This window comes from Apium graveolens, chromosome 7, assembly GCF_009905375.1.
Source record: "Apium graveolens cultivar Ventura chromosome 7, ASM990537v1, whole genome shotgun sequence".
NCBI lineage: Eukaryota > Viridiplantae > Streptophyta > Magnoliopsida > Apiales > Apiaceae > Apium > Apium graveolens.
In genome coordinates, this window is record NC_133653.1 from 7437138 (window position 1) to 7450408 (window position 13271).

The 13271-nt window shown below is 32.7% G+C and overlaps 1 protein-coding gene across 3 annotated transcripts; it reads right to left on the reverse strand.

Annotated features, from left to right (window-relative positions):
* Nucleotides 1–7131: 7131 nt before the first annotated feature.
* On the reverse strand, nt 7132–9501 carry LOC141671266 (uncharacterized). Of its 3 annotated transcripts, none has more exons than XM_074477441.1 (2): nt 9316–9501; nt 7132–8881 (listed from the first exon to the last, which is right to left on the reverse strand). In XM_074477441.1, exons 1-2 carry the CDS (start codon nt 9325–9327, stop codon nt 7394–7396), a joined length of 1500 nt encoding a protein of 499 aa, XP_074333542.1. In that variant the 5' UTR covers nt 9328–9501; the 3' UTR covers nt 7132–7393. The 3 variants fall into 3 exon arrangements, with proteins under 3 accessions (XP_074333542.1, XP_074333543.1, XP_074333544.1); XM_074477442.1 differs by having other exon boundaries at nt 7132–8898; XM_074477443.1 differs by having other exon boundaries at nt 7132–8907.
* Between the last annotated feature and the right edge of the window lie 3770 nt (nt 9502–13271).

The window sequence follows — 13271 nt, forward strand, 5'->3', positions numbered from 1 at the left end:
GATAGAGCACTATCTGGAGAATTTTTTCCAAGTTTTTCTTCAGGAAAAACTCTATGAACTACCTAATTATTTGCTTTTGATTTTTGATGCAACTGAACCTGAGACGAGAATCCATAATGAAAGCTGTAAAAGCTTATAGTTACTGAGAACACGAACAAAGATAGCATCTGAGATAATATACCTTGTTTGTACTGCTCTACTGCAGTTGAAGTGTTTTGTGATGATTTGCACAAAAGATGATGATTGTGGAATAAACAAGATGACAAGTAAGCTGTCTCAGGCTCTGAGTAAGCAGGCAACAAAGTTTGGATGAGAAGAACAAGATATGAATCACATTGGGACATTGTCGATCTTATGCCAACTTACCTAGTAATAAAAGCAGATCAGTTATAGAAACTTGGAGAAGAAACATCGAATGAAACTAGACCAGAGAAACCAGATATACACAGGGAAAGAGTGGTATGAAAATATGAATTCACAAGTTCTTCATTTCAGTCTCAGTTGGCTGACAAGAGAGAGAATTATCTGTCATACATAATAAGAAATAAGAATACAAATAAGAAACAAGAGATACTTGGAACACAAATATATTTACATGTTCATGGCTAAAATATTAATTTATATAATTATAACTATCATACATGAATAATTGTACATCAAGCACACAAATAATCAATTAATTTATCATAAATCATAAAATAAATAAACTAATGAACAATTATGAATATACATGTTTGTGGACCATAAATCATATCAAATATATTTTCATAAATATTCATGTCATATTTTGTTATTGATGACACTAATTTCATTATACATATTTATCTTTATGACTACAATTATTTGACTTATATTATCAAGCTAAAATTGTATTACAAAGATACTTTTAATCTTTAAGACAGAAGACAGAAGTTTCAGAATACGGTTAACCAACATCAAAAAGTTAAATTTAACATTGTCTTAAATCTTAAAATATGGTCTTAACGATTACTAATATTTTTGTAATTCAATTTTAGATGGATAATATAAATCAAAATAATTGTAGTCATGAAGATATATTATATATAATAAATGGGACTTCTTATCCAAAATTTTGGCTATGTACCGCCATAACAATTTCAACCATTTTTCTTATCCAAAACTTTGATCATGTACCGCAATAACAATCTCAAACCGTTGATCTGATATTTTTAAAAATAGACGATCAAGATTATATATTATTAAAATAGGAACTTATTACTTGAAAAGGAAACCAATTAAAAAAAGGAGACCAATAAAAAGTAATTCTAACTCAATAAAGAAACTAATTTAATTAAAAAATAAATTTACAAATTATATCATATTACATTCTTTTTTATTTAAAATAGAAGTAGATGGATCTGATAAAAAAGAAGAAATAGATGGATAAATTTAGAGTTCATATTAAATTCTTTTCTATTTTATAATAGAAATAAAATGGATAAATCTAAATTTTTCCCGTAAAAATAAAGATTGATACTACTCGGATATATTAAAATAATACTTATTTTGTACTACTATACAAATATACTATAGTATTAAAATTATATATAATTATTAATAATTATAAGTATATACTAACTGGATTTTAATTAGATATAATTCGTCTACCAGACTACGTAATAAAGGATAATTTTATTTTAATGAAAAAAAAAGAATCTCTAAAATTAATCGAAAAAATTCCTAATACAAACATAAATAGAAAATGATTGCATTATCCTACTATTATTCCAACACTAGAATGCGATACAATGCCCTAATACAATCTTAGATAGAATATGATTACAGGTTCAACCAATCATAAATATAAAAGGATTATATTGTTCTACTAACACTCAAACATCAAACACCAAAATATGATACAACAATATAACTGTTGATATAATATGGTTATACAATGTCCTAATACAATCATAGATAGAGGTTGAACCAATCATAAATATAAAAGAATTACATTGTTATACTACTATTTAAACGCCAAAATATGATACATTTATATAAAATATGATTCGACTATATATAGTTGTATAATATACATCGCCAAAAAATTAATTCAATTCAAAATCCGTATATTTCTCGATATACGCATGTTTATTGCAACAACATTGCAACAAACCAAAAAAAAATAAAAACAATATTGCAATAACATCAGAAGTAACAATATATATGTACATAAAAAATTATAAAAATAAATTTACAAATTTTTAAAAAATAAAACAAGTGAATTTTTGAAAATTGTGCATCGTACGAGCTATAAACTAGTATGTATTAACAAAATTAATGTCATCAATAACAAAATAAGACATGAATATAAATATTTTATGAAACTTATTTTTCTTTCGGGCTAGACTTATCTTGAAAAATTAAATTAAGAAATTATAACAAATTCCCCATACATAGGACAATGCACATGGAGGTTATAATTTTGCGTTCGGAATGGACTGGCTCGGGTCTTCGTGGGCAAAAATATAACACTTCAAGGACACTTTCAACCACTAAAACCTAATCTTCTTCACATGGGTTCTTATACGTTAGTTGGACCTCGATGGACATTAAAATCGTGCATTCGAATCAATGTACTGTAGACAACATTGCAACAATTACAAGACAGATATAAATCAATCTTTCAAACTCATAAATAAAAAAACAAAAGCTTAAATTTGAGATGCCTAAATCTGGCATCATCATATATATTCAATGAAGGACGGACTATGGAGGTTTTGCATAAACTATAAGAAATTGAATTCTTCAGCTATCAAGAAAAATTACCCGCTGTCTTTCAATTCAAATTTGAACTTAAGGGCAAGATAACATCATGTTGCAAGATATCATCATGTTTATATGAATAATTGTGATATCGAAATTTTAAAAGACAATATTTTGTACCTACCTACTTGGGGCCATTATGAATTTCCTATTATTCTATTTGGGCACCAAGACCATCTCCGACACATTACACTAAAATAGTGTAACTTTCATACTATTTTAGCATGAAAATTACACCATTCATGATTTTAACTCCAAACCATTTACATGGTATCCTATGCTAAAAGAGAATTTTATGTCTAAGAGAAGACATGATGTTCTATTCCAAATGTAACCGTTATTTTGGACATATATAATATTAATGGGATATGAAAGGGAATTAATTTGTTTTTGTTAACAAACATGAGTTACAGTAGAAATAACAAAAGATGCCAAATTTGGTGTCACACTGTTCATTTGGTGTGATTTTTACATTACTGTCATTACTATAGTGTTGGGTTAGAATTGATTTTACACTAAAACTTACATTGCTTAGTGTTATTAGAGCTGTAATTCGAGTCGGGCAGCTCGCCTTTCTTGAACTCGTTTAAGCGGACGGAACTCGTTTAGTTAAACAAACTGGCTCGGCTCAACTCGTGAAAATAAACGAGCCGAGTTTGGGTAGAGGTATAGGCTCGATTAAGTGTAAAATTAAAAAAGTCGGCTCCCTCGACTCCTTAAAATCGACTCGTTTATCGTTATCGGCTCGCTTAGCTAAACGAGCCGGCTCGACTCGTCGTGAAATTAAACGAGTGGAGATGGGGCAGAGGTTTAAGCTCGATTAGTTAAACTCGACTCGACTCGTGAAATTCAACGAGTCAAATTCGGGCAGAGGTTTAGGCTCAATTAGTTAAAGAGTCGGCTCAGCTCATTCGATTAAACTAGGTGTTATAGTAATGAACTAATGATCCCACGACCTTCCAAAATCTGATAACTAGGGTATAGGTACCTTAAGAAAATCTACCCTAGTCTTCTTTGATGACATTTTGGTATGCTACAAGACTGAGGACAACTTTCAAACTCATTCAACATCACGTCAATGCTAAAATTTTTGAGTGAGTTTTTACACAGTCGGATAGCTTATTTAGGGGTATGTTATTACACAGAAACAGATGCTTCTAACATATGCTTCTAACATAGGGATTGATGTAGTGCTTGCTAGGGAAGGGAAGTCTTCGGCATATTTCAACAAAGCGCTTGGGAGTTAAAAGGTGTGCCATGTCTACAATGAAAATAAGATTATATCTCTGGTTACCGCATACAAGTAATGGTCCTCTTGCCTCGTAGATAAACATAGCGTTGTCATCTTATTCTTTACATAAGCAAAAGTTGAATCAAACGTTAACAACATACTGCAATGGAAATGGATAAGTAAATTTATGGGCTACAATTATACAATTCTATATCAAAATGGCAAAGAAAATACATACTCCAGGATGTAAATAGACGCGGAGTTACCGCGAGGGCAGAATGGAATAGCATTCAAGGAGGAGTTGTTCAGATCATTATTGTTGGATATAGTAGTTATACGATAACTATACGACTAAATGTAAAGGTATAAAGCAAGGTCCTTTACAAACCCGAGTTAAACTCCTACCTAATAAGCATGATTGATCTAGGACATGGTGCTAGCACATCAAACAGAAATCAGTTTCCCTAACGTTGTGCTCTCGAGCTAAAATTTGGATAGAAGAGAAGAAAACGGTTGAGAAATTTTCAAAATTCTCTTTCGATGTTGTACTCCCGAGTAGTTTTTTGAGAAAAGAAGAAAAAAAATATTAAGTGAGAAAATTTTAAAAAACTTCTCTCCAAGAGTTTCTTCCCAAAAATGGGATGATTAAGAGAGAAGCTCTCACATACAATTTTAAAATATTTCCCTCCATGTCACTTTTTCAAAATTTTCTCTCATTTTGTAAAGAAAACTTGACCATGTTAAAGAGAGTTTTTGTTCTTCTCTTCCTTCCCCTTCTCTTCTCTTCCGTTCTCTTCTTTAACAAAAAACTTTTCTTTAACAAAAAACTTGGGAGCACACCGTAAATAAAGCTTTTCAAGCAACACCATCAATATCCCCACTATAATATTTAATCATCTTTCTTGTCACGCAACATTTCGAATACTAAATATGTTTGGTCTGAACACAATTAGTTGCTAGCACATCAAATAAAACTTATCTACCCAAATTCACATTTTTCCGTTTGCATTACCATCACTATTGCCACTCGAATTTTCAATCATTGTGTTCCCGATTATTACAAGCCCCGTCATTGCAAGCAATGAGCACCAGGTTAACACACATCCAAACATAGTGAACACCGTATACTAATTTATCAAATGATATTAGAGATGGTCTTAACCACCATCATCATTCGATATTTCCTTCTATTCATTATTCAATCTTTATTAACCGCAACAATTTTGATTTGAAAAGGCAATCGAATGCTCCTTACTTTTTCACAACTAAATTGTCGTAATCCATTTTTGTCATCATTTTCCAATGTTTCGCATGTTTATAGTTTTCTTGATTATTTCAAACTTCTTTATTTAAGTTGCAATGGGACCATTTTTACACCTCATACTTGAATTAAATGCAATTAGTTGATTTGCATGCTAATATAATATCAACTTAAAGCCCTAATGATTATTATAATTCCTCGCCCCATCTTACAATGGTGTAAGAATTCACACACCACAAAATGCATAGTGGCACTGATGGGTGAGTTTGACCGAAACTTATATATTTATAAAAGAGAGGAATCACTTCATTAAGCTCATGTAATGGTTCTTAAGGTACATCATAGTCATGTAATTTGTCAAATGATTGCTCAAACAAGATAATATAGGTGTTCCAACATCACTTCTTCCCACGGAACAAAGGTAAGCAATTGTCAGTCAAAACAAGAGTAAATGACAGAGGTGTGGCTAACGTATACACTCATTTCCAAAATATTGACCGAATTTTCAAATTCATAAAACAATGGCTGAATTTACATTCCGCCTTTCAAAAACGTGTATGCCGTTAAATGTAGCCTAACGGCTCTAACAGAGTAAAGGGTATTTTCGGATTTTTATATATTTAATAATTATATTCTTTATAAATTTAATTTATCATCATCTTCTTCATCTTTTTTTTCTCCTCTGCTCTTGCCACGACCTCGATGCATCTTTTAATTATCATCATCATCTTCTTCTTCTTCTTTAGTTAGCGTCGCCGCCACGGTGGTGGCTTCACCCTTCTTCCCTTCTTCCTGCCATGAACACACACAGCACGCACACACACCCACTTAACACACTCACCCTTGTCTCTAATCTCTCATCCTACGCCTCTCAATATCCCTCTTTTTTTCGATCAACACACAGAATACACACACAACATAGACACAACACCATCCATCTCTCTCCTTCATTTGTCTTCGATCATTAAAATTCATCAAACCCAACAAAAACATAGCTTCTTTCTCCCTAGTTCACAAATAACCCAAACCCCCTTCTCTCCCCCGCCAATAACCATCACCTGCCACCATCTCCGTTGCCTCTGTTTCCGTTTCCGGCCGGTGTTGGCCTCCTTCGAGATCCCCAAATTATTCGGTTAACATACATATCTCAAATCCCCAAATTTCTGATCAAATTTATAGTATATATAATTGTATGTATTATTGTTGTTCAAGTTTAGTTTTGTATGTTTTTGAATTTATGAATGATAAATAGTGAGATTATGAATAGGGCTAGAGCAGAGAATTGGGGGGTTTCAAGGGTACGGGGACGAGGATGTGCAAGTGATGGTACTAGAAAGTATAAATTATTGAATTTATTCTTTTCATTTATTTTTCTTAAACACATATGTATTTTTACCTTTATACCCCTTCAATTTACGTTTTTTAATTAATTTAACGGAGGAAACTTAACGGTCTTGACGGAAGACACATTTTTGAAAGGCAAAACGCAAATTCGGCCACTATTCTGTAAATGTGAAAATCCGGCCAATATTTTGAAAATGAATGTAAACATTAGCCACACCCTTGTTATTTACTCATCAAAACAATACCCCTTACATGCCGAGATCGATACTAGATCACCTCCACGCCTCTTCCTCTATGCCTAAGAAGCAACTCATAGAAGTAATCAACAAAAAGGATGTCTTGTGTTGTGTCTAAAGGAAAAGCATATCCCCTAATTTGGTAAAACTCTTCACACAACTAAAACACAATAACAATTTACAAAGAAATACCTACATCATGGAAAAGAGAGATGTCTAATGAGCATTGAACTCAAAATCAAATCGTAAAAATAGAGAAGACAATAAACAAGTGAAGACCAGAAACAGTTAAGTTGTTATAAGGTAATACTCAACAAAAAAAAAAAGATCAATGTTAATTTGAACACATATTCCACAGCAGCAAAAGAGGAAACTCATGACAACAAAGCAAGTGTTTCAAATGTAGCAACCAGTAAAATGACTGCCCCAAATGGACAAACCATGGTCTATGTCAAAGATTTTCGATTTTAACCGCCACAAATTACATCTTCTAAGAACGATAATGGTCAAGGATTGAATGTATTGAAAACAACTAAATTATGCAGCCAGTGAAGATTTCCATTTTCTTTCCAGATCCTCGTATAATTCGCGTGTGCTTCTTCCTTCTCGATAGAAAGCAACCTTCAACTTCGCCATTGTTGACTCATAAATCTTAATTCGTTTATCAAGAATCTTGTCCGCAAACCTCCTCATCTCTGTGAGCCTGCCCAGGTCACAGAGCCCGATAAGTAATGCATTTGAACTATCATCAAAAGGCAAAATATGGTCCTTGACCATATATTCCCAAATGTCAACACCCGTCTCCGGGTCATCATTATGAAAAAACATTGTGATAGCATCAGCGCAATTTGAAGGAGTTGGCGGACATTCGTTCTTAATCATCTCAAAGAAAAATCTGCCTGCCTCGGGAACTTTTTTCTTCCTTATTAAGCTTTGAAAAATCATGTTATAGGTTAAAGACTCAGGAAAAGCTCCATGAAAGACCATCTCATCCAATAAACGAAATGCATCAGCAATGGCATCGTGATTGCATAGCAGACCAATCATAGCATTGTACATGATCACATTTGGCACTAATCCACTACCCACCATTATACCCCACAATGAGATAGCATGAGCAGAATCATTATTCTTAACTAGGATATCAAGAGCATTAGTGAAAAATTTCAAACCTGGTAAGCAAGTCTTACTCTTCATAACTTGAAGAAATGTGATTACTTCATCTGCCTGTGATCCACGAATAAGTGTATTCAAGAACGCGTCATAAGCCGACATGTATTGCTGGCTCCAGCCCACTTTAATCACCATTTCTCCAAAAGTTTTCTTCGCCCTTATCACATCACCTTCCTTCTCCCACCCTTCCAACAAAATAGCAAAAGTATCCCCGTCGGGGGGGATCTTTCCCTTAATCTTCTCAAAAAACTCAAGCGCTTTCACAGTTTGATTATCTTCTCTACAAATGGCACTTAACAAAGAATTAACAGCAACAATATCAGGGTGAACTCCATACCTTTCCATGACATCAAAAGTCATGACAGCTTCATTAAACCTCCCAGCCACACAATAACTCCCAAAAATCGACACAAACGTAGCCACTGATAGCAAACTCTCCTGCTTCATCGAGCGAACAGCATCCCACATTGGCTCAAACATCCCATTCTTCCCAAGCAAATCCACCATCAAGTTCCACGAAAACGACGAATGCTTACTCGCCAACCCCGCCCACCTAAAAAACTTCACGGCAGCAGACGGACTCCCATACGACAACTTCAAAACCTCCTCTACGAGCTCCGAAGAAGGCTGAAGTCCAGTAGTATTCAAAGCCGCATCAAGCTCCTGAAGCGTCGAATTCGCTAAAACCTCACACAAAACCCTAGCTCTTGGAGACACATCTCGTGCATCCAAATACGAAGGATAAACCAGTTTCTTCACCTCCGGCTGCTTCACTATAGCAGCTTGCTTCATCGTACCAGTCGATAACGGGACCGTCACAGACGGATACGTGTACGGAATTTCCGCCATTCCCTGCATCACATAAACCCCTAAAAACACTACACACATAAATACATCAAAATATCCACAAATATAAACACAATTACACAAATAAACACAAATATACTATATATTTACTTAATACTTAATAAATAAACACAAATTGTAGCATAAGACATATTTATTTTATGCTACATATATAATATCCACAAATAAACACACAATTACACAAACTCTCTCTCTCTCTCTCTCTCTCTCTCTCTCTCTCTCTCTCTCTCGTTTCTATTAGTGTTTATTACCCTAAAAACACATAAAGTAAGCATAACATAAGTAAACATCAATCCATAAACACACAATTACATACAGATTAACTGAATTAGAATCAAAAGCCCTAAAAAAACACAACAATCAAATATAAACAAATGCAAATATCAATGTATTAACAGTTTAAAAGAAATAAAACTAACAGTGTGTGACATCACTGAGCCTGAGAATCGAGCTTGAATTTGAGAAAAATAGCAGCTGATGTGTGTAACTGATCGTGTGTATATGTGTATGTATTTTAATCAGTTTCGAGTTCGTTTGAGTTGCACAGGATCAATGAGCAGTCAGTCAGGTCCGTTCTGCATTTTATTCCCGGAGTAAATTTATAAATGCCTTGAATAAAAAATAACATAAAGATTATGCATTTGTATATTTTTCTTGATGCTATAATGTATTTGTATATTAATATTAGGATTACGAATTTAATTTAAAAAATCATAGTTATTGAAATCTAAAATTTGTTACTTAAATTTTGTGTTAAAATATGGGCGATTTTTAAAAATACCCATTTTTTGAGTGCAATGGCTGAAAATACGTATTTTCAAAACACATGGTTGAAAATATCGTTTTGGTTACGCATTTTGTAATTGGGTAAGTGTAATACGCATTTGAGAATTGGGTATTTAAGAAAATTACAAAAAATACGCATTTGTAGTCTGTGTATTACCATTGGGATACGCATTTGGCAATGCGTATCTAATACAAAACAGGATACCCAAACGGCAAATGAGTATCCAAAACGGTAAGAATGGGTATTTTCATCCATTTGCACCAAAAAATTGTTATTTTTAACATTTTTTCTTAAAATATGGGAAACAAATATTAACTTTTTCCTGTTTATAGGACACCCAATTTTTTAGAAACAAACTGAGGCTCAATTATTAACTAGTATAATAGCTAGGGCCGGAAAGGTCCAAAATCGGATCGGCCGACCGGACTGGCCATTTTGAACCGTTTTAATTAATATTTACATAAAATTTTAATATTTATTATTTAAATTTGAATTCTCTTATAAATTTGTATACATAAAAAAATTATTATTTCGTATGTGAATAAAATTTAAAAATAAGTACATATTATTATTTAAAAATAAATTTTAATTTTTAAACGAAAAATATCGATATTTTATCACATAAATTACGAAGTTTAGTAATTTAGAGTGTAGTGTTGATATATTATATTACATCAACTAGCATGATAACATGTGTTAGCCACGAGTCATTTTCTAGTAATGTAGAATACAATGTATGTAATTTTTGAAATTTCAGCTTGCATATGATGTCCCGTATTTTTTCAGAATTATTATTATTATTCTTTGAATATATTTTATGTGATTTTCTGATTTAGAAGAAATAAAATGGTGGATTTTTTATTCATATTTTGTGGGTTCGTGTTTTTAATTGGAATAATGTGTTAATTGATAGTTGGTGTCGATCCCTTTTGTATTGTGAAAGTATTTAAATATTTTTACTATTTCAAAATTTTATCTGGAAGTCGATCGTTTTATCGATATCGGTAAACTGAGTATGTTTTCCAATTTTGGGAATCGGGTGGATATTTTACTTGCCTCAATATTTTATTTGTGTCAGAAATATTATCGGATATTTTACTCGTGTTCACCCGGGCAAATAGTGGGGTTTAAGAATATTTAAAAATAATATTTTACAACTACTTTGTTACGTGTTAAATGAATTATTATGTGTTTAATATTATTTAAAAACGTGTCTTGCCGTGATTTAACATGCGGTGGATTTATGTGTGGTCCCGTAAGGACCAAAGTATTTTTCGGATACTCGTTATGTGTTTAAAATGCAATTATATGAAAAAATCCGCGATCTGGACGCGTGTTTATTGGCGTCTTTATCGAGGTACTTGTTTTATCTCGTTTTATGTGCGTTTGCATGCACTTTATGTGTTTTTGGGGTTTTCTGTTAATTTAGGAAATATTTTGGTATCTCAAAAATCAACGGAACGGGACCCCACCGGGACATTAAATCCCATAAAATTCATATTTTTATTTTTATAAAATCATACATATTTCAAATACCCATTATTTTTGCATTTTTGAATTTTTGCCGAATTTTGGCATAAATGTTATATTTATTTGATTTAAATATTATTACCCATAATTATTATTTTTGGGCCTAATTATTTTAATTAAGGGATAAAAACACCCTTAATTGATTTCGGGGTATTTAATTTTCTAAAAATATAAATACGTCTCGTAATTATCCTATTTCAGTCAGTATTTATCCTGATAAACAGATAAACATCAAATTCTCTGTAATTTTATTTGTTAGGTCACACACACTGTAGAAGGGGGTTGAATACAGTGTATAATACAATCAAATCGAATTAAGAACACAAGTATGTAACAAATAATAATCTTATTAATTACACAGTGTTGCAATGAAACCGTTCTCTCTGAGTGATGAACAATATCACTAAGAGCTGCTAGGGTTACAATGAATAATATTCTCGATAATGATAACACTTATAGTGCAAAACCTATGTATGTGTTTATATACCACACAGTTACAAGATAATCTCTAATTGATATCGAATATAATTTTGTATCCTAAAATATATCAATTAGTTATCTTTTTCTCCAAGTCTTCTATTCTTCATCGAATTCTTCTTCATGCATATATCTTCTTATTTTAGTCTTGATCTTCTTTCCCTTCAATCAGCCGCCTTCCTTATCTGAAAGTCTCCTTAAGTCCTGATATTATCTTCTGATGAATATCTTCTGATATCTTAAGTTCTGATAACTTAAGTTCTGATATCTTAAGTTTTTACTTCAGTATAAGTACTGATTTCCAGTTAAGTCCTGATTTGTCCTGTTAGTCAAGATCTGAAAACTAAACACAAATCATTATTAGACATGACATCACAAATATATCTAACAATCTCCCCCAACTTATAAATTAGCATAATATACAAGTTCAATAGATATTTGATGATGTCAAAAACATTAAGTACAAATGCATATGAGAATTTGTCTAGATAACTACAACTCACAGTCCTTGTAGCTTTTACCATCCTTAAAGTCTGATATCAGCTTTAGCCTGTATATCTTTCAAAATTTAACAGTTGTAGTCCTTGACTTGGCTTCAGTGTTTGATCTCTTTAATGTCAGGAGTTGTTCTGAGATAGTTCTTCAGAAGAGTTCTCTCAGCATATTCAAGTTCATTTATCATCCTCCTTTTAGCATCTTTAAGTTCAGCTGTATCTTCTCCTGTCTAAAAGATAGCAGCCCTGAGATCATTAATCTTTGATTTCCTTATCCCCTGATCTAATCTGATCGGATAAGCTTTGTCAGACTCCAGATTAAATTCAACACCCTTAATACCCAGAAAAGTAGTGATCTTGGCGGTATTGGGCTTCATCTCAACTAAATCACCATTATGAGCTATGTACTTTGGATAGTATGGGTTGTCAGACTTTACAGAGTAAAGTTTCTTATGCCTTTGAATATCAGATATTAAGTATCTGGCGGCACCATCTGTTGACCTGTTCTTCACTTGAAGTAAAAATAAAACATGTTGCAGTTCTTCATAATACTTCAACCGAATTGCATCATTTCTTATCTGGAATACTCTACCATCTGTCATAAAATAAAGCATCATATCTTCTTTTAGCTTGGAGTTGTAGACCATCTGTACAGAATCTAATTGATTTAGTCTTTCTGGAGTTGTCCCTACTCCTGGTTCAGTAAGGGATGTAGGATCTGAGGTAAAGTTGTTTATTCTTTTCTCATCAGCATTACCTCGTCCCTTTTTAGCTCTAGCTTCCTTCCCTTGGATCAATCTACCCTGAAAAACATTTGTTGAAGTCTTCATAGGTTGAGCAGATTGTTGAGCTTTAGTAAATCCAGGTAGTAGAACTGTTGAAGGTTTAACATGAGCAATGTCAGAGGTTTCCTTTTCTTCTGATGTTAAGACAACTTGAGCTCTGTTAAAGGTTGCTTGAATATTCCTTTTCTTGTTCAAAATCAGACTTGTATCTTCATCAGCATCTGCTTCCAGATCCATGGTTGGCAGATATATCTTTACAGATTCATCAGCTTTTGCCTTACCCTTGAATCTGGGATCAACTT